This window comes from Rhinatrema bivittatum, chromosome 8 (genome assembly GCF_901001135.1).
Source record: "Rhinatrema bivittatum chromosome 8, aRhiBiv1.1, whole genome shotgun sequence".
NCBI lineage: Eukaryota > Metazoa > Chordata > Amphibia > Gymnophiona > Rhinatrematidae > Rhinatrema > Rhinatrema bivittatum.
This window is the reverse complement of record NC_042622.1, coordinates 1,209,843-1,236,874: the sequence shown is the minus strand read 5'-3', so window position 1 is coordinate 1,236,874 and position 27,032 is coordinate 1,209,843. Positions and strand designations below refer to the sequence as shown.

Genomic DNA, 27,032 nt, shown 5'->3' with positions numbered 1-27,032 from the left:
AGCTCAACAGCTCTCAATCCATTGGGAGAACAATATTGGGAGGGAAGATGAGCTTGATATCAGAGAGGAGCAGGCAGATCCTTAAGCGCAGCCCAAAAGAAGGAAGGTCATAACCCCAGCTGTCCAGACTGCTGAGAAAAATGACATAATACTGGTAGCCAACTCTGGTCCTCAAGAGCCACAAACAGACCTGGATTTCAGGACATCCAAACTGAAAATGCATCAGATAGATCTGAATGCATTGTCTCCTTTATATGCAAATAAATCTTATGTAATCCACAGCGAACAGTTTGTAAGATGCGGGATATAAGAACTGATAAATAAAATAAATCTCTTGCATTTTCAGTGTGGAAACCCTAAAAATCGGGCCTCTTTGTGTCTCTTGAGGACCAGAGTTGGCCACCTCTGACATTTAACCTTGGATGCAAAGCTCCATATGCTTTGCTACAGAATCTACCAAACTACTACACAGAAATATGGGCTATGGTTAGAAGGAATCCTTTGTTGTCTTCCTATCACCAACACTGGCTAGGCAAGATTTTGATCCTACACTAACATTTCACACTAATAATTCTGTCTCCTGGCATAAAGGCTGCTATAAATGTTTTTCTTACCTTGATAGGCGGAACTCTGGGCTCTTCTTTAGTAGGCTGCAACTTTTCTGTGTATACACTCTTAATTGTGTTACGAAAGGACCGACGATCTTCGAGTCGTGGCTTCTTTTCAGGGAAGGAAGTGGAAGCTGTTTGCTCAAAGCATCTCCTTTTCTGGTCTTTGGATTCCAGCTCCGAAATCTCTTGAGGCAGATAGGGAATGTTACACTCAAATCCAAAGGACGAGGAATCGACGGCAAGTCTTTCTGGCTCATGTGACGACAGATTTAAACCATCTTTGGACACTGCAGATATCTGGCATGATCTGCTATCAACCTCTATCTTACTCTCCTTGTGATGGGCATCATCCAAACTCAAGGAGATTTGTCCTTTCACAGTTTCTGACTCTTCAGTTTTTGCCATTTTATACAAACTCCTCCTGGCTCTGATTCTAAGTTCTGGCCAAGAATGTTTCGTGAGGTGTCCGTCTCGCAATCTCCCAGATGGACTGTGCGAAAGTCTCACAGCTTCTGCTTGGATGCATAATTCAACTTTGTTCTCCACAACATTTCGCACTGAAGTCTGCTGCACATCCTCTTTAGTCAAACCCAATCTGCAAAGTAACAAGAAAAAGGTACAGATGAGAAGGAAAGATCTACCCTTGAACATAAACTTCTGTAAACACAACAAGTTCTGGTATCATGAAAAAGCAGAGTATGCCAATACAAGCCAAGGAAATTTAGTCTTACCTGTTAATTTATTTTCCTTGAATCCTGTTAGATCAGTCTAGACAAATGGATTTATGACATCCTGCCAGCAGATGGGGACCGAGAACCATAACTTTTCCAGCAAAATCATCACTACTATAAGTGTAACAGGCACTTGCTTGTTATTGCACAGCAATGAAACTATGAAAATCCAAAATAACAAAAAAACAAACACACACACTTAGGAAAGCAAATGTTGCTTACCTGTAACAGGTGTTCTCACAGGACAGGAGGATGTTAGTCCACACATATGGGTGACATCACAGGATGGAGCCCAATCACGGAACACTTTTGTCAAAGTTTCTAGAACTTTGACTGGCCCCTACTGGGCATGCCCAGCATGGCACTAACCCTGCAGCCAGCAGGGGTCCCTCTTCAGTCTTATTTAAAAGCTACAGGCAGTGCCGAAAAATAAACAATAAAATGAACCCAACACCACGGGGTGGCGGGCGGGTTTCGTGAGGACTAACATCCTGCTGTCCTGTGAGAACACCTGTTACAGGTAAGCAACATTTGCTTTCTCACAGGACAAGCAGGATGGTAGTCCTCACATATGGGTGAGTACCGAGCTGAGGATGTCCGAACATGCACCAAATGTAGCCAAAGGCGTGCAACAGGCACAACAACTGGGGTGGAATTTGGTAGAGGGCTTCCTGAACCCCACCGGGCAGGTGGAAGGGTGTTGGTACGTCACGTCGCAAATAGGTTACGCAAGACAGACTGGCCGAAGATGGAATCTTGTCTTCCGGCTTTGTCTAAGCAATAGTGGGCTGTAAACGTATGGAGAGAACTCCAAGTGGCAGCCCTGCAAATATCAGGAAGCGGCACCGATCATAGGTGTGCTACTGAAGTCGCCATGGCCCTCACAGAGTGTGCTTTAACACAGTCTTGGAATGGAATGCCCGCTTGCTGATAGCCAAAGGATATGCAGTCTGCTAGCCAGGAGGAGAGAGTCTGCTTACCCACAGGCTGCCCCAATTTGTTAGGATGGAAAGACACAAATAGTTGAGTGCTCTTCCTGTGGGCAGCTGTACGGTCTAGGTTGAACACTAGAGCCCGTTTGCAGTCAAGGGTATGCAGAGCCTGCTCTCCTGGATTGGAATGGGGCCTGGGAAAGAAAGTAGGTAGTATAATGGATTGATTGAGATGAAACTCTGATATTACCTTAGGTAAGAATTTAGGGTGGGTGCAAAGTACCGCCTGGTCTTGCAGAAGTTTAGTGTAAGGCGGATAGGTAACTAGGGCCTGTAACTCACTAACTCTGCGAGCCGAACTGATTGCCAAAAGGAAAATCACTTTCCACGTGAGAAAGCGAAGTTCACAGGATTGGAGAGGCTCAAATGGTGGTTTCATGAGCCGACCCAAAACCAGGTTGAGGTCCCAAGAAGGGGCCAGAGGACGCAGTGGAGGCTTGAGTTGAAGTAAGCCTTTCAAAAATCGTGTAACAAAGGGTTGTACTGAGATAGGGACACCCCCAATACCTTTATAGAAGGCGACTACCGCACTGACATGCATTCTAATGGAGGAAGTTTTAAGACCTGACTCTGACAAGTGCCAGAGATAGTCTAGAAACTTCGGGATTGGACAGGTAAAGGGATCAAGGGCCTGAGAAGAGCAACATGACGTGAACCTGTTCCATTTGTAGGAATACGATTTTCTCGTGGAAGGCTTCTGTGAAGCAATCAAGACACGGGAGACTGGATCAGAAAGGTTAAGTGGCTGAACGATTAACCTTTCAACATCCATGCTGTCAGGGACAGGGCCTGAAGATTTGGGTGGCGAAGGCACCCGTCGTTTTGAGTGATGAGAAGCGAGTCTGTTCCCAGAGGAATGTGCCTGCGAATGGAAAGATCCTGAAGAATTGGAAACAACACTTGGCGGGGCCAGTGGGGTGCTATCAGGATCATGGTTCCCTTGTCCTGACGTAATTTCACGAGGGTCTTTGAGAGAAGTGGAAGTGGAGGGGAATGCGTATAGGAGAGCGGTTGACCATGATAGGGAGAATGCGTCTCTTGGTGGATAATGTTGGCTGCGAGTGAGAGAGCAGAAATTGCCTACTTTGCGATTCTGGGGTGACACAAAGAGGTCTATTTGAGGATAACCCCATTTTTAGAAGATGGAGTTCGCTACTGAGGGGTTTAGAGACCACTCATGCGGTTGGAAGTTGCGACTCAACTTGTCTGCCAACACGTTGTCCACTCCCAGCAAGTAGGTGGCCCTGAGGTACATTGAGTGGGAGAGGGCCTCCGCCCATATCTGTGCAGCTTCCTGACACAAAAGGTAGGATCCTATCCCTCCCTGTTTGTTGATGTACCACATGGCCACCTGGTTATCCGTCTGGATCAGGATGACTTGATTGGATAGGCGATCCTGAAATACTCTGAGAGCAAATCTTATTGCTCGAAGCTCCAGGAAATTTATTTGGTGTTTGGCTTCCTCTGGAGACCAGGAACATTGTGTCTGGAGATCAGCCACATGGGCTCCCCACCTGAAGTTGGAAGCATCGGTGGTGAGAATTATTTGAGGGTTTGGCACTGAAAGGGCAAGCCCTGTAGAAGATTGATGTGATTCGTCCACCAGGCGAGAGACAGACGGAGTGAGTCAGTGACTTGGACAATGGTCGACAGGGGCTGAAGGGACTGTGTCCATTGCGACCTTAGAGTCCACTGCATGACTCTCATGGCCAGGCGGGCCATTGGTGTGACCTGAACTGAGGACGCCATGTGTCCTAGAAGGATGAGAAAACAATGAGCAGTCGTCGAGTGTTGAGAGTGCAGCTGTTGTGCCAGAGACACGAGAGTGAGGGCTCATTGTCGAGGCAGGAAAGCCTTTGCCTGTAAGGTGTCCAAGTCAGCCCCAATGAATGATAAGGTTTGAGATGGGACTAAGGAGGATTTGTTGTAACTGACAAGAAATCCGAGTGAAATTAGAGTGTGTAAGGTGAGATGTAGGAATGACAAAGTGGATTACTTGTCATTCCTACATTACAGTGTCGGAGCACTGATTAATCAGTCATCCAGATAGGGGTAGACATGGACACCTTGAGTTCTGAGGAAGGTGGCAACTACAATGAAGCATTTTGTAAATACTCGTGGTGCAGATGCTAGGCCGAATGGAAGCACTTGGTATTGATAGTGCTTGGGGCCTACGAGAAACCTCAGGAATTTGCGATGAGATGGAGTTATTGCAATATGAGTGTATGCGTCCTGAAGGTCGAGAGAGCAGAGCCAGTCTCCTCTTTGAAGAAGAGGAAGCAGGGAGCCCAAGGTTACCATCTTGAACTTTCCTCTCTGGAGGTACTTGTTGAGGGCTTGTAGATCCAAAATTGGACGAATGCTTCCCGATCTTTTGGGGATTAGAAAGTACCGGGAATAGAATCCGAGGCCTGGCTGAGGCGATGGTACTGGTTCTACTGCTCTGGACTGGAGTAGGAGGGAGGCCTACTGTTCCAGGAGCAACGAATGGTCGGATGTTCGCCACGTCATTAGAGGTGGGGAATCCGGCGGGATGGAGAGAAAGTTGAGATGATAGCCTTGAGCAATTATTGCTAGGACCCAGTGGTCCGAGGTGATTGATTGCCATAATCAATGGCAATCAAAGCCATCAATGGCAATGGCAATCTGGATCTTTCCCTCACCTTTGTCACCCTTTGTTCTACCATGTTATTTTGTTTCCAAGTTGTTTTCTTCCTTGTTCACTGGAAGACATATCTTATGTCATTGTTTGTTTGATGGTTGAAATGTAAACAGAGGTGATTAGTAACTCTGTTACCTGAACCTGGGTATAAAAAAAGCGTTACATAAATAAATAAATAAATATGTTGTTGAAATGGCACAAACGGCCTCCCACTGGGATATTTGGTAATGGAATCTAGCTGCTGCTCTCTATGCGAGAGTCAAAAACCAGAAACAGGGCCCGCTTGGGGGCTGTCTGTGGCTTTTGCTTTCGAGTTTGACGAGAATGTGATTTGAGGAATGGTCTCGCAGAGCGGCATCTAGCTGCTGGTGGGTAGGACTTCTTTGGTCTATAAAAAGACTTTTTAGAGTCCTTCCAGAAAGGCTGTTTAGAAGGATAATCCGAAGGAAACAGAGAGAGCTGTCTGAGAGTCTCATTATGGTTCTTTAGCTCAGCCACTGTCTTTTGAATCTGCTCACCAAAGAGATTGTCTCCTATGCAGGGGAGGTCGGACAACTGCTCTTGCACTTCTGGACGAAGGTCTGAAGACTTAAGCCAAGCCCATCGTCTTGCTGAAATAGCTGCTGCAGACATTCTGGCTGCAGTGTCAAAGATATCGTAACATGATCTAATCTCATGTTTGCCTGCCTCCAAACCCTTATTAAGTAGGGTGTGGAATTTTTCTGGAAGTGATTGAGGCATGAAGGTTGTCAAGTCTTGTAGTTGCTTAAAAATAACTATTATATTGGGTCATATATAGTTGGTAAGCAGCAATTCGGAGGATCAGCACTGATCCTTGAAAGACTCGGCGACCAATGGTATCCAAAAACTTCTGTTCCTTGCCAGGGGGAAAGGAAGTATGAGTTTTGCACCTTTTTGCCTTCTTTTGCGCAGATTCAACCACAACAGATTGGTGATCCAATTGAGGCTTTTGAAAACCTGACGCTGAATACACCAAGTAGGTAGAGTCAGTTTTCCTGTGGACTGGTGCAGTGGAGCCAGGGTGCTCCCAGTTCTTTTTGAAAAGGTCAAGAAGAACTTCATGGATGGGGATGGAGGTGATTTCCTTGGGCGCGTCCAGGAATTGAAGCAACTCCATCATCTGATGTCTGTCGTCCTGTTCCGTCAGTAACTGGAAGGGGACCAATTCAGACATGTCCTTCACAAAGTTTATGAAAGAAAGGTCCTCTGGAGGAGAACGTTTTCTACTTTCAGTGGGTGAAGGTGGTGAAGGCAAGTCATCGATGTCTGGTGAAGAATCATCAGTCCAGGTATCATAAGGATCAGCACCTGTCTCTCTAGGAACTGTAGAGGGACGGGGTAGTTGGATACCTGAAGGTCCCGGTTTAGGCTCCGAAGGAATAACCGGAGGCACCGATGAAAGTAATGAAGGCCCCGGCGCAGGCATCGATGGCATCAGTGGATGGCTCGATGGCACAGAGGTATCAATCTCAATGGTTGAGGCAGAACTCCTGAAGGAGGAATGCGTAACGGTGTTTCTCCTCCCGATAAAGTCAACGGGGAGGGTACCGGAGCCATCGGTGACCCGGGATCCACCGGAGGAAAAGCGGCAATAAGCACTTCCATCCTCAATAGCAGCGGTGCCAATGCTGCTGGAATCGGGTCGATGCTCGGTTCCACTATTGGTACCGATATTGGTGCCGGGGGAACCTGGAGTCGATGCATCGCCTTGTCGATGGCCTCCTGAACCATCCGGTCCAGTTCTTCTCAGAGACCTGGAGCAAGCAGCCCTGGCTCCGGAACAGAAGGAGGAGGCAGAAGCATAGCCGGAGGGACCACTGTTAGAGGCAGAGTCGCGGCTCCCGCCGCCCTGTCGGGTAAGGATTGCCTCGGTGACCCGGTCGCCGAAAAGGTCGGTGCCTTTTCTGGACGGGGTTTCTTCGGTGGCAGCTCGGACGATGGCGAGGTCGATGGTTTCTATTCCTCGATGGTCCGAGACTTTTGGTGCCAATGGCGATGTTTCTCCTTACGATCCCCTCGGTCCTGAGGGGGAGAAGAGGGTGTCAAAGGCTGGGAAGTGATCGACGCCGGGCGGTCACCGGTCGGTGGGCAATGCTGGCGCGACACTGACGGTGCCGGTTCTGATGACGTCGATGCAATGGACGGAGTCGGGGTTTGATCATGGAAGAGAAGTCCCATCTTCTCCATTCTGGCCTTGCGACCTTTTGGTGTCATTAGGGCACATTTGGTGCAGGTCAAGACATCGTGCTCTCGTCCAAGACACATTACACAGACTTTATGCGGGTCTGTAATGGACATGGTACGAGTACAGTCCGGACACCGACGAAACCCCGACGCCATGGACATAGAAAAAAATCGAGCCGCGGTACAGTCGACGGCCAGTAGGCCGTGAGGGACAAACTCGACAGTAATCAATGGAAAACGGGTAAAAACTTACCGGAGTACCGCAGATAACAGAGGGACCCCTGTGGGGCAGTTTAACTTTAAACAATTCCGTGAGGAAAATTCCTGTCAGGAATCCTTGCAGAGCTCCTTAACCACGTGGCTACTGCTGCGTGGAAAAAAGAAGACTGAAGAGGGACCCCTGCTGGCTGCAGGGTTAGTGTCATGCTGGGCATGCCCAGTAGGGGCCAGTCAAAGTTCTAGAAACTTTGTCAAAAGTGTTCCGTGATTGGGCTCCATCCTGTGATGTCACCCATATGTGAGGACTACCATCCTGCTTGTCCTGTGAGAATACATTATTCAATCTTACAACTAAAGTAAAACTACAAATGAAGAGTAACTTACTAGTACTCCCGGACAAGACCAACATTACTCAAATATTGACTTTTATTTATGAAAATTGTAACCGAACCCTAATGGCACCTGTTAGAATGTACTATAATTCACATTTACCTACCTTAATTTATGTGCCTATTTGTAAACCGTTGCGAAGGTATATAACTTAGCAACGGTATAGAAAAGATTTTAAATAAATAAAACTCACAGTAAAAACCTTTTTAAATATATCAGAAGCAGAAAGCCTGTGAGAGTCAGTTGGACCGTTAGATGATTGAGGGGTTAAAGGGGCAATTAGAGAAGGTAAGGCCATCGCGGAAAGATTAAATTATTTTTTTGCTTCAGTGTTTACTGAAGAGGATGTTGGGGAGTTACCCATATCAGAGAAGGTTTTCATGGGTGATGATTCAGATGGATTGAACCAAATCACGGTAAACCTAGAAGATGTGGTAGGCCTGATTGGACCGGATGGTATACACCCCAGGGTTCTGAAGAAATTCAAAAATGAAATTTCAGACCTATGTGGATAAAGGTGAACCGGTAGATATAGTATACTTGGATTTTCAGAAGGCATTTCACAAAGTTCCTCATGAGAGGCTTCTAGGAAAAGTAAAAAGTCATGGGATAGGTGGCGATGTCCTTTCATGGATTGCAAACTGGCTAAAAGACAGGAAACAGAGAGTAGGATTAAATGGACAATTTTCTCAGTGGAAGGGAGTGGACAGTGGAGTGCCTCAGGGATCTGTATTGGGACCCTTACTTTTCAATATATTTATAAACGATCTGGAAAGAAATACGACAATTGAGATAATCAAATTTGCAGATGACACAAAATTGTTCAGAGTAGTTAAATCACAAGCAGATTGTGATAAATTGCAGGAAGACCTTGTGAGACTGGAAAATTGGGCATCCAAATGGCAGATGAAATTTAAACTCTGGAATTTGTTACCAGAGGATGTGGTCAGTGCAGTTAGTATAGCTGTGTTTAAAAAAGGATTGGATAGGTTCTTGGAGGAGAAGTCCATTACCTGCTATTAAGTTCACTTAGAGCATAGCCACTGACATTAGCAATGGTAACATGGAATAGACTTAGTTTTTGGGAACTTGCCAGGTTCTTATGGCCTGGATTGGCCACTGTTGGAAACAGGATGCTGGGCCTGATGGACCCTTGGTCTGACCCAGTATGGCATTTTCTTATGTTCTTAAGGTGGATAAGTGCAAGGTGATGCATATAGGGAAAAATAACCCATGCTATAATTACACAATGTTGGGTTCCATATTAGGTGCTACAACCCAAGAAAGAGATCTAGGCGTCATAGTGGATAACACATTGAAATCGTCGGTACAGTGTGCTGCGGCAGTCAAAAAAGCAAACAGAATGTTGGGAATTATTAGAAAGGGAATGGTGAATAAAACGGAAAATGTCATAATGCCTCTGTATCGCTCCATGGTGAGACCGCACCTTGAATACTGTGTACAATTCTGGTCGCCGCATCTCAAAAAAGATATAATTGCGATGGAGAAGGTACAGAGAAGGGCTACCAAAATGATAAGGGGAATGGAACAACTCCCCTATGAGGAAAGACTAAATAGGTTAGGACTTTTCAGCTTGGAGAAGAGACGACTGAGGGGGGATATGATAGAGGTGTTTAAAATCATGAGAGGTCTAGAACGGGTAGATGTGAATCGGTTATTTACTCTTTCGGATAGTAGAAAGACTAGGGGGCACTCCATGAATTTAGCATGGGGCACATTTAAAACTAATCGGAGAAATTAAACTCTGGAATTTGTTGCCAGAGGATGTGGTTAGTGCAGTTAGTATAGCTGTGTTTAAAAAAGGATTGGATAAGTTCTTGGAGGAGAAGTCCATTACCTGCTATTAAGTTCACTTAGAGAATAGCTACTGCCATTAGCAATGGTTACATGGAATAGACTTAGTTTTTGGGTACTTGCCAGGTTCTTTTGGCCTGGATTGGCCACTGTTGGAAACAGGATGCTGGGCTTGATGGACCCTTGGTCTGAGCCATTATGGCATTTTCTTATGTTCTTTCCATCTTTCCTTGAGAAATGCCTTAAAATGAGTGTCATCTTTGAGAAAAGATGGGAAACGCCATATGCGAGTATGACAGGTAGATTCTGGAGTTTGTAATTGAATAGATATCGGGAAGTGGTCTGATATCACTAGGGTTTCTATCCTTGCACTCTCTACTGCAAAAAAGTCCTGTTGGGATATGAGGATGTAATCAATTCGCGATAGCGTATTGTGGGATCGCGAGATGTGGGTATAGCAAATGTTGCTTACCTGATGTAACAGGTGTTCTCACAGGACAGCAGGATGTTAGTCCTCACAAATGGGTGACATCGAGGATGGAGCCCACCACGGAAAACTTCTGTCAAAGTTTAAACAGAACTTTGACTGGCCCCTACTGGGCATGCCCAGCAAGGCACTGACCCTGCAGCCAGCAGGGTTCTCCCTTCAGTCTGATGTTCAAGCTACAGGCAGTGCCTAGAAAGTAAAAATAAAACGAACCCAACACCGCGGGGAGGCGGGCGGGTTTCGTGAGGACTAACATCCTGCTGTCCTGTGAGAACACCTGTTACATCAGGTAAGCAACATTTGCTTTCTCACAGGACAAGCAGGATGGTTGTCCTCACAAATGGGTGAGTACCGAGCTGAGGATGTCCCGACTTGCACCAAATGTACCTAACGGTGTGCAGCAGGCACAACAACTGAGGAGAAATTTGGGAAAGGGCATCCGCACCCTACCGGGTAGGTGGAAGGGTGTTGGTACATCAGGTTGGAAAAAGGTTACGCAAGACAGACTGGCCGAAGATGGAGTCCTGTCTTCCAGCCTTGTCCAAACAATACTGGGCTGCAAAGGTATGGAGAGAACTCCAGGTTGCAGCTTTGCAGATGTCAGGAAGCGGCACCGATCGAAGGTGTGCCACTGACGTCGCCATGGCCCTCACAGAGTGTGCTTTAACACGGTCTTGAAAAGGAATGCCAGCTTGCTCATAGCAAAAAGAAATGCAGTCCGCCAACCAGGAAGAAAGAGTCTGCTTACCCACAGGTTGTCCTAACTTGTTAGGATGGAAAGAGACGAATAATTGAGTGCTCTTCCTGTGAGAAACTGTACGGTCTAGGTAAAAAGCTAGAGCCCGTTTACAGTCTAGGGTATGCAGGGTCTGCTCTCCAGAGTTGGAGTGGGGCCTGGGAAAAAAGATAGGTAGTACGATAGATTGATTGATATGAAACTCCGAAACTACCTTAGGTAAAAATTTAGGGTGAGTGCGGAGTACCGCCCGGTCCTGCAGGAGCTTAGTGTAAGGCGGATAGGTAACTAGGGCCTGTAATTCACTAACCCTGCGAGCTGAAGTAACAGCCAAAAGGAATAACACTTTCCAAGTGAGATATTTCAAGTCACAGGAGTGCAGAGGTTCGAAAGGAGGTTTCATTAGACCAGTGTTTCCCAACCCTCTCCTGGAGGCACACCTAACCAGTCAGGTTTTCAGAATATCCATAATGAATATGCATGAGAGAGATTTGCATACATTGGAGACCCAGGGTATGCAAATCAATCTCATGCATATTTATTGCGGCAATCCTGAAAACCTGACCGGCTAGGTGTGCCTCCAGGAGAGGGTTGGGAAACACTGCATTAGACGACCAAGAACCAGGTTAAGGTCCCAGGATGGGGCCGGAGGACGCAAGGGTGGCTTTAGATGGAGTAAGCCCTTAAGAAAGCGTGTTACTAGGGGTTGTACTGAAATAGGATTACCCCCAATACCCTTATGGAAGGCGGCTACCGCACTGACATGCATTCTGATAGAAGAGGTTTTAAGACCTGATTCAGAGAGATGCCATAAATAGTCCAAGAATTTGGAGATTGGACAGGAAAGGGGATCAAGGGACTGAGAAGTGCACCATGATGTGTACCTTTTCCATTTGTATGAGTAAGACTTTCTTGTGGAAGGCTTTCGAGAAGCTATCAGGACCCGAGAAACGGAATCTGAAAGGTTAAATGGTTGAAGGACTAACCTTTCAACATCCATGCCGTCAGGGACAAGGCTTGGAGGTTGGGATGGAGGAGGCATCCGTCGTTTTGAGTGAGCAGATGCGGGTCCTTTCCCAGAGGAATGTGCCTGCGGATGGAGAGATCCTGGAGTATTGGAAACCATACTTGGCGTGGCCAGTAAGGTGCTATCAGGATCATGGTTCCTCCGTCCTGGCGTAGCTTCACGAGAGTCCTTGACACAAGAGGGAGTGGAGGGAATGCATAGAGCAGACCGGTTGTCCACTTGAGGGAGAATGCATCTCTCGGCCGAGAGTGCTGGCTCCGAATGAGAGAGCAGTAATCGTCCACTTTGTGGTTCTGAGGGGACGCAAAGAGGTCTATGCGGGGAGAACCCCACTTGTGAAACAGAGAGGTCGCTACCAGAGGATCGAGTGACCACTCGTGTGGTTGGAAGACACGGCTCAGCTGGTCTGCCAATACATTGTCTACTCCCGGCAGGTAAGTGGCCCTGAGGTACATGGAGTGGGAGAGGGCTTCCGCCCAGATCTGCGCAGCTTCCTGACACAGAAGGAAGGAGCCTGTGCCTCCCTGCTTGTTTATGTACCACATGGCCACTTGGTTGTCCGTCTGGATTAAGATTATCTGATGAAATAGATGATCTTTGAAAGTTCGGAGCGCATAGCGGATTGCTCGAAGTTCCAGGAAATTGATCTGGTGTTCGGCTTCCTCTTTGGACCATAACCCTTGGGTTTGAAAGTCGTCCACATGGGCTCCCCAACCGATGTGAGAAGCGTCGGTGGTTAGGATTACTTGCGGATCCGGTGGAAGAAAAGGTAAGCCCTGAAGGAGGTTGACCTGAGTCGTCCACCAGGTTAAGGATAGGCGCAGCGCTTGTGTGACTGTGACTATGGAGGACAGAGGCTGAAAAGCTTGAATCCATTGGTGTCGTAGAGCCCATTGTGTTACTCTCATGGCTAGTCGGGTCATGGGAGTGACTTGAACCGAGGATGCCATGTGTCCTAGGAGAATGAGGAACTGGCGAGCCGTGGCAGTGTTCTGAGACTGGAGCTGGCGAGCCAGGGATATTAGGGTGTGGACCCTCTGAAGAGGAAGGTAAGCCTTTGCCTGTAAGGTGTCCAAGTCTGCCCCAATGAAGGATAAGGTTTGAGATGGGACTAAGCAAGATTTCTCGTAATTGACAAGAAACCCTAAGGAAAGGAGTGTTTGAATTGTCAATTTTAGGGAGGATTGAGCTATCTGTTGGGTGGAGGCCCTGATTAGCCAATCGTCCAGGTAGGGGTAGACGTGGACACCTTCCTTCCTTAGGAATGCTGCTACCACTACGAGACATTTGGTAAAGACTCGTGGGGCAGAAGCCAGACCGAAAGGTAGGACACGGTATTGATAATGGTCGTGGCCTACTAGAAACCGCAGATATTTGCGATGGGATTGTGTGATCGCAATGTGGGTATAAGCGTCCTTGAGGTCGAGAGAGCACAGCCAATCCCCTCTTTGTAGCAGAGGGAGCAGCGCGCCTAGGGTTACCATTTTGAACTTCTCTTTTTGAAGGTATTTGTTGAGGGCTCGAAGGTCCAAAATGGGACGTAGTCCCCCTGATTTCTTTGGTATTAGGAAGTATCTGGAATAGAATCCCTTGCCTCGTTGAGAGGGAGGAACGGGTTCTATAGCATTTGATTGCAGAAGAAGAGATACTTCCTGTTGTAATTGAGCCAAATGGGTGGATAGACTCCACGCTTGAAGAGGCGGGGAGTCTGCCGGAAGAGTTATGAAGTTGAGGTGGTAACCCTGTGCGATAATTGTTAGCACCCACTGATCTGAGGTGATCTGCAACCAAGGTTATAGAAAATGGTACAGTCGACCTCCTACAGGAATGTCTGGAAGAGGGGTTTGGCATGTGTTCCCTACAGGGGAGTCAAAGGCCAGCCGCAGGCCCAGGAGGAGGGGCTACAGTAGGCCTTTGTTTCCTAGGCTGACGCGGCTGAGGCCTAGTAGAGGATCGAGCTGGACGAGGCCTGGCCGATGGAGGGTAGTAACGGCGTGGCCGAAAGAACGACTTCTTAGAGTCCTTCTTAAGTGGTTGTTTGGAGGAAACCTCAGACGGAACAGAAGAAAGTTGTTTTAACGTCTCGTGGTGATCTTTTAATTCAGCTACAATTTGCTGAATTTGTTCTCCAAACAAATTGTCCCCTAAGCAGGGTAAATCCGCTAAACGATCCTGGACCTCTGGGCCAAGGTTGGATGATTTTAACCAAGCCCAACGTCTGGCCGAAATGGCAGTAGCTGAAACCTTTGTGGAGGCATCAAAGATGTCATAAGCCATTCTGATCTCGTGCTTCCCTGCTTCAAACCCTTTGTTAAGAAGGGCCTGAAGCTGTGGCTGGTATTGGTCAGGTAATGTGTCAGCAAAATCTTGCATCTGTTTAAGGATGGCTCTGTTATATTGCGTCATGTAGAGTTGATATGAGGCTATGCGAGAAATCAGCATAGCTCCATGGTACACTTTCCGTCCCACACTGTCCAGGAATTTATTGTCCTTGACCGGCGGAGTGGAGGAGTGTGGCTTTAGACGCTTGGCCTTTCTTTGTGCGGACTCAACCACAACAGAGCGATGATCCAGTTGAGGCTTTTGAAAGCCTGGTGCTGACTGGACGAGGTATGTGGAGTCAGCCTTCTTGTTAACTGGTGATACAGATGAAGGAGATTCCCAGTTTTTCTTTAAGAGATCGAGAAACACCTGGTGAATGGGGATGGAAGCGATGATTTTTGGAGCATCCAAAAATTGAAGCAGTTCCATCATCTGGTGTCTGTCATCGGTCTCAGATTGCAGCTGAAAAGGTACAATTTCGGACATCTCCTTTACAAAATTAATAAAGGAGAGATCCTCTGGAGGAGATCTTTTTCTACTCTCTGTAGGAGAAGGCGGTGATGGTAAATCTGTGTCAGAAGATGTATCATCACCCCAGGTATCATAGGGATCACTTGGGGGCTGAAGCCCCGATGGACCTGGTTGAGGATCCGAAGGCATCGAAGGAAACCTTGGAGGAACCGGTGGTACAATCGGTACTGGGAACGGCATCGAGGATTTCGGTGCTGCCGATGGAGTCGGTGCCTGTCTTGGAACCGATGGAGCCAAAGGATAAATCGGTGGAGATATACGAGAAGGCACCGATGGGACCACCCCGGAAGGGGGAATCAGGAACGGTGTTTCTCCCGCCGATGAAAATCCAGTCGGAGACGATGGCGCTGTCGGTGCTACTGGAATCATCGATGGAAGGGCATGTACAAGTGCCTCCATACGTTGTAGTAGCGGTGCCAGCGCTTCCACCAAAGGTTCGGTGGTCGGTTCCTTCCTCGGTGGCGGAGTCGGTGCCGGGGTCGATGCCGGTGCCGGAATCGGTGCCGGAGACGGTGCCAATGGAGGTTGGAATCTTTGCATCGCTTTCTCGATGGCCTCCTGGACCAGCCGGTCCAGTTCAGCCTGGAGACCAGGGGTAACAATACCCGGCTCGACGGGAGAAGGAGGCTGAGGCAGAGCCGGAGGGACCACCGTAACCGGTGGGATCACGGCTCCCACACCCCGAGAGGGTGAGGGTTTCCTCGATGCCTGCGAACGAGACGTGGACGGTGCCAAGTCTGATCGAGGCCTCTTAGTCGGTGGTTCGGCCTGTTCAGAGGTCGATGACTGTGGATCCTCGACAGGCCGAGACTTGTGCCGTCGATGGCGATGCTTGTCCTTCCGGTCTCCTCGCCCATCCGGGGAGGGGACAGGAGTCGACGGCCGAGAAGTCATCGATGGTGGACGGTCACCGGAGGGTTGACGATGGTGGTGCAATTTCGACGGTGCCGGTTCCGATGACGTCGATGCTATCGATGGCGTTGGGGTGGGTGCATGGAAGAGGAGCCTCATCTTCTCCATCCTGGCCTTGCGACCCTTAGGTGTCATTAGGGCACATTTGGTGCAAGTCAGGACATCATGCTCACTACCCAAACACAAAACACAAACCCTATGGGGGTCTGTGATTGACATAGTCCGGGTACAATCCGGACATCGACGGAACCCCGTTGCCATGGCTTAAGGCCAAATTTAGTCGCGGGCTCGGTAAGTGCCAACAGGCCTCGAGGGCCAAATTCGACGGTAGTCGAGGAAAAAGGCAAAAAACTTACCGGTTTCCGCGAAGGTGACAAAAATTTGTCGAAGGGAGACCCCTGAGGGGCAAATTTTCTTCGGAAAGAAAAGTACCGAATTCCTGTCAGGAACGTGGTAAGGGAGCTCCTTTCACCGCGTGGCAACTGCTGCGCGGAAAAAAGAAGACTGAAGGGAGACCCCTGCTGACTGCAGGGTCAGTGCCTTGCTGGGCATGCCCAGTAGGGCCAGTCAAAGTTCTGTTTAAACTTTGACAGAAGTTTTCCGTGGTGGGCTCCATCCTCGATGTCACCCATTTGTGAGGACAACCATCCTGCTTGTCCTGTGAGAAAGTCTCTTTCGTTAGGGTGGAGTGTTCTCCAGACATCTAAAAGCTTTAGATGGTGGCACATATAGGCCACTCCTTTTTTCCTTTTCCTGGAGGGTTTGAAATTAGGCATATTTTGTCTAGGGAAGCATCATGAACACAGTTGAAGTCCCCTGTGACATACAATGTACCTTGCGCATGGACATGCAGTAAGTTACATAGGGTCTCGAAGAACTGCTGGCTATATACATTTGGGCCATATATATTACAGATAGTGACGGGCCTGTTATTCCAGTTCCCTGACACAATTAAATACCGGCCTTCCGGGTCTGGGATAGATTGAAAGATTTGTAGGTTGGCATTTTTGTTAATCAATATCGCTACCCCTCCTTTTCGATGCTGCGCCATTGCATATATACATTTACCTACCCATTTCTCTTTGAAGCTTTAGGCTTTCAGGTGCTGTGAGATGTGTCTCTTGGATGCATGCTACGTCTGCCTGTAAATGTTTTAAGTGTGTCAATACTTTTTTTCGTTTCACTGGGGTTCCCAACCTATTAACATTCCTAGATATTAAATTTATCATCGGTTTTGAAAAACACAAGGTTGAGCATCATCGCTTTCTTGAAACCTTGCGAGGGTTGGCCCCTAGCCTGGCCTACCCTCTTCTCGCTCTCCATCTAAGCTGAATGTGAGTTCACGGTTGCTTAACAGCGCACCGTGATACATAACATATTGTAACATTAGTTCTACAACATACATTCTCCTTAGGTGTTGAACATAGAGGAACCTACGTTGTCTTCCGTTAACCCTGCTATTTCCCACCCTTCCCTCCCTCCCCATCCCCATCCTTTCCCCAAATCAAAAACATAACCTGGAGTAAACATGCAGCCTCCATTCAAACAGGAGGCATGGAGATCCGGTTAATGTGTCCAGGGTCCCCATCCCACCGTCTGTTGGAACCGTCCAAATACTAATGGTCCATATAACTTGTTTATGTTTGATATACAATATATGGGCTTGGTAGTAGCTTGTAAGGAGGTCCAGGGCTCTTATTTACTATATTAGACATTCTTCCTTATGATTTGAACGTTGGCATGTCTTTTCTACACCGGGCAAGACTGCGCTTCAGTCAGGCTGCTGGAAACTTTCTCCGCCCTCGGCTCGAGGCAAGAACAGGGGAAGCTCTACCATCATTTAATACTAGTGGAGAGATAACAAGAGGTAGGGGGTGCTGGAGTGCCTCTGAAAAAACAGTCTAAGCTTAGTCGTGTTCCTCTATGAAGCCTGTTCTCTCGCTTTCCTCTCTATTCACAGCTTTGCCCGTGTGACTTTTTGGGCCTTGCTTCCGATCTTCGTCCGCGGCTCGCCTGCCTTGGCCCCCCTGCACAAAGCACTCAGGCTGATGTTTCCACGTCAGGAGCTTGAGGGCTCTCTAAAAATGTTGCTTCTTTCTTTTATGTTTTGAAGATAGGTACGTTCTGGTTCCTGAGCTCCTCGATCCCATTTCAAGTTCTCCCGTTCGTGATCCACTTTAATACTGGGAGCGTATCGTGTCCTTTGATCTGGGTTCCATCTCCCCAGAGGTTCCTGATTCTGTCCGTGCAGGCTGTGCTGGCCCATTTTATCTCTGGTTTCCATTCGCCTTCTGCTTCATAGATGAGAATAGCTTTTAAGCTGTTTGGACCCTCCATAGAGCCCAGTCATTCGGCCTCTGCGTTTTATAGCCACTGTGTTCCTGTATTTTTCCGGTTTTTAGCCCCCCCCCCCCTCTCATCTCACTGTTCCAGCGTTCCCAACTGTAGCCTCCGGTACTCTCCCCTTCCGCAGTTTCCGTTATAATGGAAAAGGAATAGAAGTTTTGTTTTTGCTTCTTCTCCCTTAACAAGATAGGAGAGAGTCGCATGAAAGTGTTTACTATGTCCTGTGTGCAGTGTCCCGACGCTGGGGCTTCTCTGTTTGAAATAGCCCTTGACTTGTGGCAGCTCTTCTGAGTGTTTTTAATGTCTGTCGTGAATGACTGCTTGTCGAGAAATGTCTGCGCGGCCACTGGCGTTTCAAACACATGTATCTGGTCTGCATGCCATATTCGTAGTCGAGCAGGGAAGAGTAAGGAGAACTTCACTCCCCTGTTATATAAGTTGGTACATATTTGTGAGAATCCCCGTCTCGATTCTGATACCGCTGCTGAAAAATCTTGAAAGATACGAATTTGGTGACTTTGATATATTAGTTCCTGTTTACCACGGGAAGCCTTCCATTTCTCAGCTTTATGAGCTGAATTTAGTATCTTGGCGATTACCAAGCATGGACGTGTGTTACCATCTTTTTTTGCTCCAAGCCGATGGGCCCGTTCCACCACTAATTTGCCTTGGAGGTGCGGGAGCCTGAGAGATTCAGGGAGCCATTACTCTAGTAGGTTACAAAGCGATTTTTCCTCCACGCTTTCTGAGAACCCCAGAAAGCGGAGATTATCCCTGCGCGATCTATTTTCGAGCTCTTCAATTTTGTTTTGAAGTGATTTAATTTGGTTGTCCGTGTCGGCCCTTCTTGCGTTCTGTATGGATCGCTTCATCCTCCACACTGGATATCTGATTTTCTATGTGCTCGATGCATAGGATCCATTCCGTTAAAGTCTCCTTGACTTCTCCTATTTGTGTGGTAATATTATTTAATTTTTCTTCTAGGGCTTCGCGAATCGCTTCTTTTATGTCTGTAATCATAAGCCCTGGGGGTGTTAGGGAAGACTCACCGCCCCCGGCGGCCACCATCTTGGGGGGGGGGGGGGTGTTTGGTTTTTCTCTCTCTCTTCGTCCTCCCTTAGTCGTCATCGGTGAGTTCAGTTTGTTCATATATCGAACTATGGACATATGCTCGTCGCGATGTTAGTATTAAGGTCCCGGTAAAATCTTTAACGGGCTCGGATGGATCGCGCTTTGTGGGGTGGGCCCTGGAGCTGAAGAGAGAAGCGTCCTCCCAGCTCACCACATCACGTGATCTCCCCCAGTACTTTTTCCTGAATCCTTGCCTGAGACCTCCAAGCATCCTGAAACCTTGTCTGAGCCTTCTGAGTAACCTGAAACCTTGTCTGAGTCCTCTGAGTTTCCCGAGTCTTCGTCTGAGTCTTCTGAATATCCTGAGTGTTTGTCTGAGTCTTCTAGTTCCTGCCCTCAGCCTCCGACTGGCCTCACACACTCGTCGTTCCCATGCAGCGGGTCTGGAAGGGCTATCGAGTGGCCAGAGGGCTACTCCCGAAATCAGCATTGCGTTGCTGGGTCTCATTGGTGCGTGTAAGTCCAGTGGAGGGCTGAGCCTGCCCTGTTCCTGTTCCAGATGTGCCTTGCCTTGTCTTCACTCCAGCCTTGCTCCTGGCTCTGCCTGTGCTTGCACTTACTCACCTCCTGCTGTGTGTCTTGGGGCTCCTCCCTGAGCCGCGCCCTGATCCAAGGGCTCATAATCTCCCTTGAGAAGTGACCACGCCTCCGCGCTCGCAACAGAGCCTACTATATTCCTTCTTTTAAGAAGGGTACTGTCAGTACAAATGGCATGCAGACCCTCTCTCCTGTTGAGAAATCATCATTAGATTTAACAGCTGTTTTGGAATCCTCTCAGAAAATTTTGGTTAAACCAGCCAAATTGATTGTCTCTTTTCTTCTGGATTCTGTTAAAGATTGGATCCTTAGAATGTTTTTTCATCATCGCTCAGAACTTTTCCTGAATTTGAAAGTTTATGCCTATCCAGACCTTGCACAACAAACACAGAAGAGAAGAAAGCAATTCTTATTATTGAGGCCTAAAGTTTTGGAGTTGGGGGCTTTACTTATTTTAAAGTTTCCTTGCAAGTGTATTAAGTATTTGAATGTTTCTTATGCATTCTTTTTACCATCACAATTGTCATCTTTTTTGAGTAATATATTTTCTTCTATTTCCTGCTCTTCTCTTAATGCCTAGTTAGGATGCATAGGTCCAAGATTGTCGTTCAATTTTGTTATTAGCCTCTCCTGCTAGTCTTTACCTTATTTCTTTTCCTCTGTTAGGGGAAAAATTACCTGAAGATGTGCTTTTGGAATCTCTATACAGAGGACTTGGAATATGTGAAACTATAATTTTTCTTACAAATTTCCTTATTATTCTTTATATTATATGTTTTCCTGTGTTTCATATGATTGCATTTTCAAGTGTTTTCTTGAAATGTATTTGAAAAGAGCATAAATAAATAAAAAAAAATCAAAAAAAAATCTGTGACAACGGTCCTTCAACACGAGCTCTCCTATGTGCAAGATAGGTGGGCACGAAGCCTCTCCTTCTGGAACTAGATAACCCTTGGCAACTTCCATGGATAGATACTGCGGTTGGTATCAATCCTCACCCAGGTATTTGTAGTAGGTCATGTGGAGTCTGAGAAGGATATTGTCTGATCACAGTCCAGACACCTCTTGAAGCTGGTTAGCCATACAAAAAAAAAAAAAAAAAAAGATACAAAATCGAAAAAAGAAATGTCTGTTAATAGAAAGCCTAGAAAAAACAAAATGTCAGTGCAAAGAACTGTGTTTAAGCTGCAAAGGGCTTGATGCAGAAGCAAAGAAAACAAAATAAAATGTAGTAAATTACAAAAACTAGAAATCGGAAGGAAAAGGAGAAATCACTAAGGCATGCTTGAAAAGATAGAAAATATCTCAGCAGGCTGTCTGAGATGAAGAAAGCACTTAGGTACGCTACGGGTGTACAGCTGCATATGAACTATTGTGCATGTCCAGTGGAACGTAAGAATCTACTAGAAAGCTCTGGAAATGAAGGTCCAGATAACATCATCCAACTGTTTGCCCTTGGAGAAATTGTTATAGGATTCATTAACCGAACAAAAGTCTGAAAACTACTGCTATAGAAAGACATCTTCAGAAGGAGAGGTAGGGATTTTAAAGATAGTTGGTATAGATAGGCCATAATGTTCTTTTTCTGCCATCATGTTTCTAAATTTCTAGATATAAACTCTTCCATTTGTCTTGATAGTGTTTAAAAAGAATTAATAGAAATGTCTTACTTTTGTCCATAATAATCTTCAAAGAACTTTCCTTTCCAAGATTCAACCTTCTTTTCTTTCTCCATTTCCTGTCGTATTCGAACCTGCATTTCATGAGTGAACTCGCCTACAAAAGAAGTCAACTAATGAGCATGACTGTGGATGAGAACAGTGTCACAGTAAATACTTCTAGTAATGTCAATGTATGGGTAGAAATATGGAGCATGGGAATTCCAGATGGATGGGGCAGGGCTCTGCAAGTATATTTATATTGCCATTTTTATTTTGTATTGACAATTTTTGATTGTGTTATTTTTGCATCAAACAACATTATAGGCCTTTTGCTGTATTTTGGATAAAGGTAGAAATTGGCTGTGCTTTCAGTTTGTATGTGAGTTTCGGTTATTTGTTTACAGAATTTACTATTTATTCTGAATTTTAATTTTACTTCGCTTAGAGTGACCATTAGTAATTAGGCAAAAAAATTCAATTAAATGAAAAGGTGAACTCCTGTAATTTATACACACTGTAAAACATTTCTTACTACAAAATTATCCACCCAAAATAAATCCAAATTCTGCCAACCCTTTCCCATCAAAGAGGAAAGTTAGAAGAACTATCCTCCACAAAACTTGGGCTTTACAGAACACTTCTTGGCATCCTCACTGAGGGGACAGAAGATCTTTGGTATTTTTTTTGACCCAGCAATTTTCTCCTGCTCCTTTGCTCCCCACACCCCCCCACCAACTCAAGTGAAACAAGAGTTGGGGACTTGGCACAATGAGCCTTCATTCATAACTACCCAGAGATTTCTCTCCCCTCCCACTGTACCTATTCTGAGCAATGCTGTGACAATCCTACACCATGACCCATATACTAGGGCACCTTCCAGAACCTGTAATTAGATTCTGAAACTGACCTCTTGGTGTCAACTTTGAGCAATGACTACAACTTACGCCCTTGCCTCCCAAGGACTGTGCACAATGCCGCCATAGCATCTTCAGCCAACTTGGGGAGCAGAAAACCCAAATCTGGGACTGATACAATAAACTGTGCATTCAAATTGTGTGCTGAAATTCAGCACACAGTTTAATGCATGTGCTAAAAAATAATTTAACTCCTGATGTGGTAAACTAATAGTAGGTTGATGCATTGGGAGTTTTAAAAAAAGGCAAAGCATGTTAACCTGAACATGAATACAGAAAATATTTTGTGCATAAGTGGCAGATTTTAAAAGCCCTAAGCACGTAAATCCAGCTGGGTTATGTGCGCCGAGCCTATTTTGCATAGGGCTGGCGACGCGCGCAAGCCCTGGGACGCGCGTATGTCCCAGGTCTTGAAAAATGGGGCGTGGCGTGGGCGGTCTGGGGCATGGCCAGAAGCCTCCGTAGGGCCTCTAGGCCGGGGGATCGCACGCTGGCACACGCAACCTACGCCTGCCCAGAGGCAGGCGCAACTTGAAAAATAAAGGTTGGGGGGGTTTTAGGTAGGGCTGGGGAGCGGGTTAGGTAGGGGAAGGGAGGGGAAGGTGGGGGGGGGGGGGGAAGGAAAGTTCCGCTCCGATTTCAGAGAGGCCTCGGAAGGAACAGGGAAAGCCATCGGGGCTCCCCTAGGGTTCAGCGCGTGCAAGGTGCACAAGTGTGCATCCCCTTGCGAGCACATGTTATAAAATCGGGCGTAGATTTCTGTGCGCCAGGTTGCACGCCCAAATCTACGCCCGCGCGTAGGTACTAAAATCTGGCCCATAGGGTCTTCCGTGAAGAAACCATGATTTATGCACACAATAAGCATTTACCTATTACAAGTTTTCTCCATAGACAGCAAGACAAATCAGCCACACCGTTGCAGAATATGCTCTCCCAATGCTCAGAAAGATATAGAAGTCTGAGCATGTGCATGTATTCCCATGTAGCCACTACCACACAAACCTGTCAATTCCCTAGAATGGAGAAATTACTTACCTGATAATTTCGTTTTCCTTAGTGTAGACAGATGGACTCAGGACCAATGGGTATAGTGTACTCCTGATAGCAGTTGGAGATGGATCAGATTTCAATCTGACATCAGCCCTAGTACATATACCCCTGCAGGAAGTGCAGCTCTTCAGTATTCTCCTCGAAAGGCATTGTGGATATACGTGTGACTGAATAATTTGAATAACTTCATAACTTGATTTACTTATAACTTGGTTAACTTGATTAATTTGAACTGGATGAATTGGCTATAGCTGGAGACCGCCAGTGCCCTTAACTGGGAAACATCGACACCAGGTAGGATGGGTGCCCTAGATGAAGGAAAGCATGGCTTACCCTTAAATCACTTGCTCCTGGGGATGTCCCCCGAGAATTCCATGAATAACGGCAGCCGTGGGTGGGATGCTGTCTACACTAAGGAAAATGAAATTATCAGGAAAGTAATTTCTACATTTCCTAGCGTGTAGCATATGGACTCAGGGCCAATGGGATGTATAAAAGCTACTCCCGAACCGGGTGGGAGGGTGCCCGTGACCCACTTAGTACTGCCTTTGCAAATGCTGTGTCCTCCCGAGCCTGAACACCCAGGAGATAAAACCTGCAGAAGGTGTGGATGGAGGACCATGTCGCCGCCCTGCAGATCTCGGCGGGTGACAGCATCTTGGTTTCTGCCCAGGACACTGCCTGGGCTCTAGTAGAATGGGCCTTGACTTGTAGAGGCGGCGGCTTGCCTGCTTCTACGTAGGCCGCCTTGATGACTTCTTTGATTCAGCGGGCTATAGCTGCTCGCGAGGCCACTTCCCCTTGTCTCTTCCCGCTGTGAAGGACATATAGGTGGTCCATTTTTTGTACGGGTTCCGACATTTCCAGGTATCTGGATAGGAGTCTGCCGATGTTGAGGTGGCGTAGACTTCGAGCCTCTTCCGAATTCTTATGCTTATCTGGCAAAGGTAGCGAGATGGTTTGGTTGGGATGGAAGTGAGACACCACCTTGGGGAGGAACGAGGGAACCATGCGTAACTGGATGGTTCCCGAGGTGAGCCTGAGAAACTGCTCACGGCAGGACAGTGCTTGTAGCTCGGATATACGACGGGCTGAACAAACTGCCAGCAGGAAGGCTGTCTTCAATGTTAATAGTCGGAGAGACAGGCTGCGGAGAGGTCTGAAGGAGGCTCCTGCTAAGAAATCTAGGACCAGGTTTAGGTTCCAAAGAGGTACCGGCCACTTTAGGAGTGATCGGACGTGCTTGACTCCTTTCAGGAAGCGAGAAACATCCGGGTGAGAGGCTATGCTGTCGCTCTCGCTCTCAGTTCTGTAGCATGACAATACGGCCACTGTACCTTGATGGAGTTGAGGGACAATCCCTTCTGTAGGCCGTTCTGTAGGAATTCCAAGATTGCAGGAATTTTGACTGAGCGTGGTATGATGTCGTGGTCCTCGGACCAGGCTTCGAATGCTCTCCAAACCCTTATGTAGGTTAGAGATGTGGAGAACTTGCGTGCTCGGAGTAGGGTATCAATTACAGCCCCCGAGTATCCGCTCTTCCTCAGGCAAGTCCTCTCAATGGCCAGACCGTAAGAGAGAATCAAGCTGGATCCTCGTGGAGGATTGGCCCTTGTTGGAGCAGGTCTCTCTGTGGAGGTAGTGGCAGGGGGGGGCCCTGTCAGTAGTCTTCGCATGTCTGTGTACCACGGCCTTCTTGGCCAGTCTGGGGCCACAAGAAGTACTGGTCCCATGTGTTCTATCTTGTGAATGATTGCTCCCAATAGGGGCCATGGCGGGAAGGCGTATAACAGAGTCTCCTGTGGCCAGGTCTGTACCAGGGTATCGATTACCTGGGACTGAGGTTCCCGCCTGTGGCTGAAGAAACTGGGCACTTGGGCGTTGGACTGGTTTGCCAGAAGGTCCATGGTTGGTGTTCCCCAACGGTTCACTATCAGTTGGAACGCTGTGGTAGACAGCTTCCATTCCCCTGGGTCTAGATTTTCTCTGCTGAGGTAATCCGCCGTGATGTTGTCTTTCCCGCCGATGTGGACGGCCGAGATCTCCTGGAGATTCACTTCCACCCACGACATTAGGGGGTCTATTTCCAGAGACACCTGCTGGCTTCTGGTTCCTCCCTGATGGTTGATGTAGGCCACTATTGTGGCGTTGTCTGACATTACTCTTGGAGTCTGTGACCGAACCGTAGGCAGGATAGTCTGACTGCCTGGGCTTCTAGGCGATTGATGTTCCATCCTGATTCTTCTGTGTTCCACTGCCCTTGGGTGGTTAGCTCTTCGCAGTGTGCTCCCCTTCCTCGTAGGCTGGCATCCGTGGTGAGCAGGATCCAGGTCGGTGAGGATAGTCTTGTTCCCTGGCTCAGGTGGCCATCTTGTAGCCACCATCGTAGTTGGGTCTGAACTCTGCCCGGGAGCTGTAGACGTACTGTGTAGTTCTGGGACAGTAGAGTCCATCGCAATAGAAGTGAGCACTGTAGGGGGTCTCATGTGAGCTCGTGACCATGGCACTACTTCCAATGTGGATACCATGAGACCGAGGACTAGTAGGTAATCCCATGCTGTGGGGCGAGGTTCGCTCAGCAGGGTTTGCAACTGATTCATCAGTTTTGATCTCCTTGTCGGTGTCAGGATGACCTTGTCTTGTTTGGTGTCGAATTGGACTCCTAAGTATTCTAGAGACTGTGAGGGCTGCAGACAGCTTTTGTTTGTGTTGACCACCCATCCGAGGCCCTCCAGTAGAGTTTTGACTCTGTTGGTTGCCTGGTGACTTTCCTCTGGGGATTTCGCCCTGAGCAGCCAATCATCTAGGTAAGGGTGCACGAGGATTCCTTCCTTCCTCAGTGTTGCCGCCACCACCACTATGATCTTGGTGAACGTCCGGGGTGCTGTGGCTAACCCGAAGGGTAGTGCCCAGAACTGGTAGTAAAGGTCCAGGATTTTGAAGCGTAGGAAGCGCTGATGTTCTTGATGGATCGGAATGTGTAGGTAGGCTTCCGACAGATCCAGGGATGTGAGAAACTCTCCCGGTTGTATCGGGATGTGAGAAACTCTCCCGGTTGTATCGCCCTTATTACAGAGCTCTTATTATGCTCTGTAATAAGGGCGATACAACCGGAAGAGTTGACAGACTTGAGGGTGACGGTTGACCGACTTGAGGTTGACCGACTTGAGGTCCAGGATGGGTCTGAAAGTTCCCTCTTTCTTGGGGACGATAAAATGGAATAATGCCCAGTATTTATTTGTTGTGGAGGCACTGGGGTTATGGCCTCTAGGGCTAGCAATCTGGTTAGTGTAGCTTCCACTGCCACCCTCTTGGAGGGGTCGTGGCAGGGGGATTCCACGAAATTGTCCGGAGGGGTTCGGAGGAAATACAGGTAGTACCCCTCTCGAATGATGGTTAGGACCCACTTGTCCGAAGTTATCTCGACCCATCTTTGGTAGAATAGGGCAAGTCTGCCCCCTATGGCTTCTTCCTTTGGACGGGTCGGCTGATTCTCATTGTGGGGTGCGGCTGGGGCCTGGTCCCGAGCTGGTTCCCCTTTTGTTGTGCTTGTTCCGAAAGGATTGGTTCCTACTTATAGGACGAGGCGCTTGATAAGTGTTTCTGTATGGGTTGAAGCGCTGTGAACCTCTGCCCCTGGAAGATCAGGGGAAGGGTAGCTGGTTTCTCTTATTCCTGTCCTCCGGTAGCTGAGGCAGTGGGGACTCGCCCCATTTGTTAGCCAGTTTCTCGGAACAGTAGGGATCCCTTGAA

At 47.5% G+C, this 27,032-nt stretch overlaps 1 protein-coding gene across 3 annotated transcripts in view; it reads right to left on the bottom strand.

Moving 5' to 3' along the window:
• ASXL1 (ASXL transcriptional regulator 1) overlaps nucleotides 1–27,032 on the bottom strand; it is a 392,468-nt gene that overhangs the window by 44,553 nt on the left and 320,883 nt on the right. For all 3 annotated transcript variants that reach the window (XM_029611257.1, XM_029611256.1, XM_029611259.1), the window contains exons 10-11: nucleotides 21,325–21,430; nucleotides 615–1,206 (exon numbers count right to left, since the gene is read on the bottom strand). In XM_029611257.1, the coding sequence (XP_029467117.1) occupies nucleotides 615–1,206; nucleotides 21,325–21,430 (698 nt within the window). The remainder of the gene's footprint in view (nucleotides 1–614; nucleotides 1,207–21,324; nucleotides 21,431–27,032) is intronic.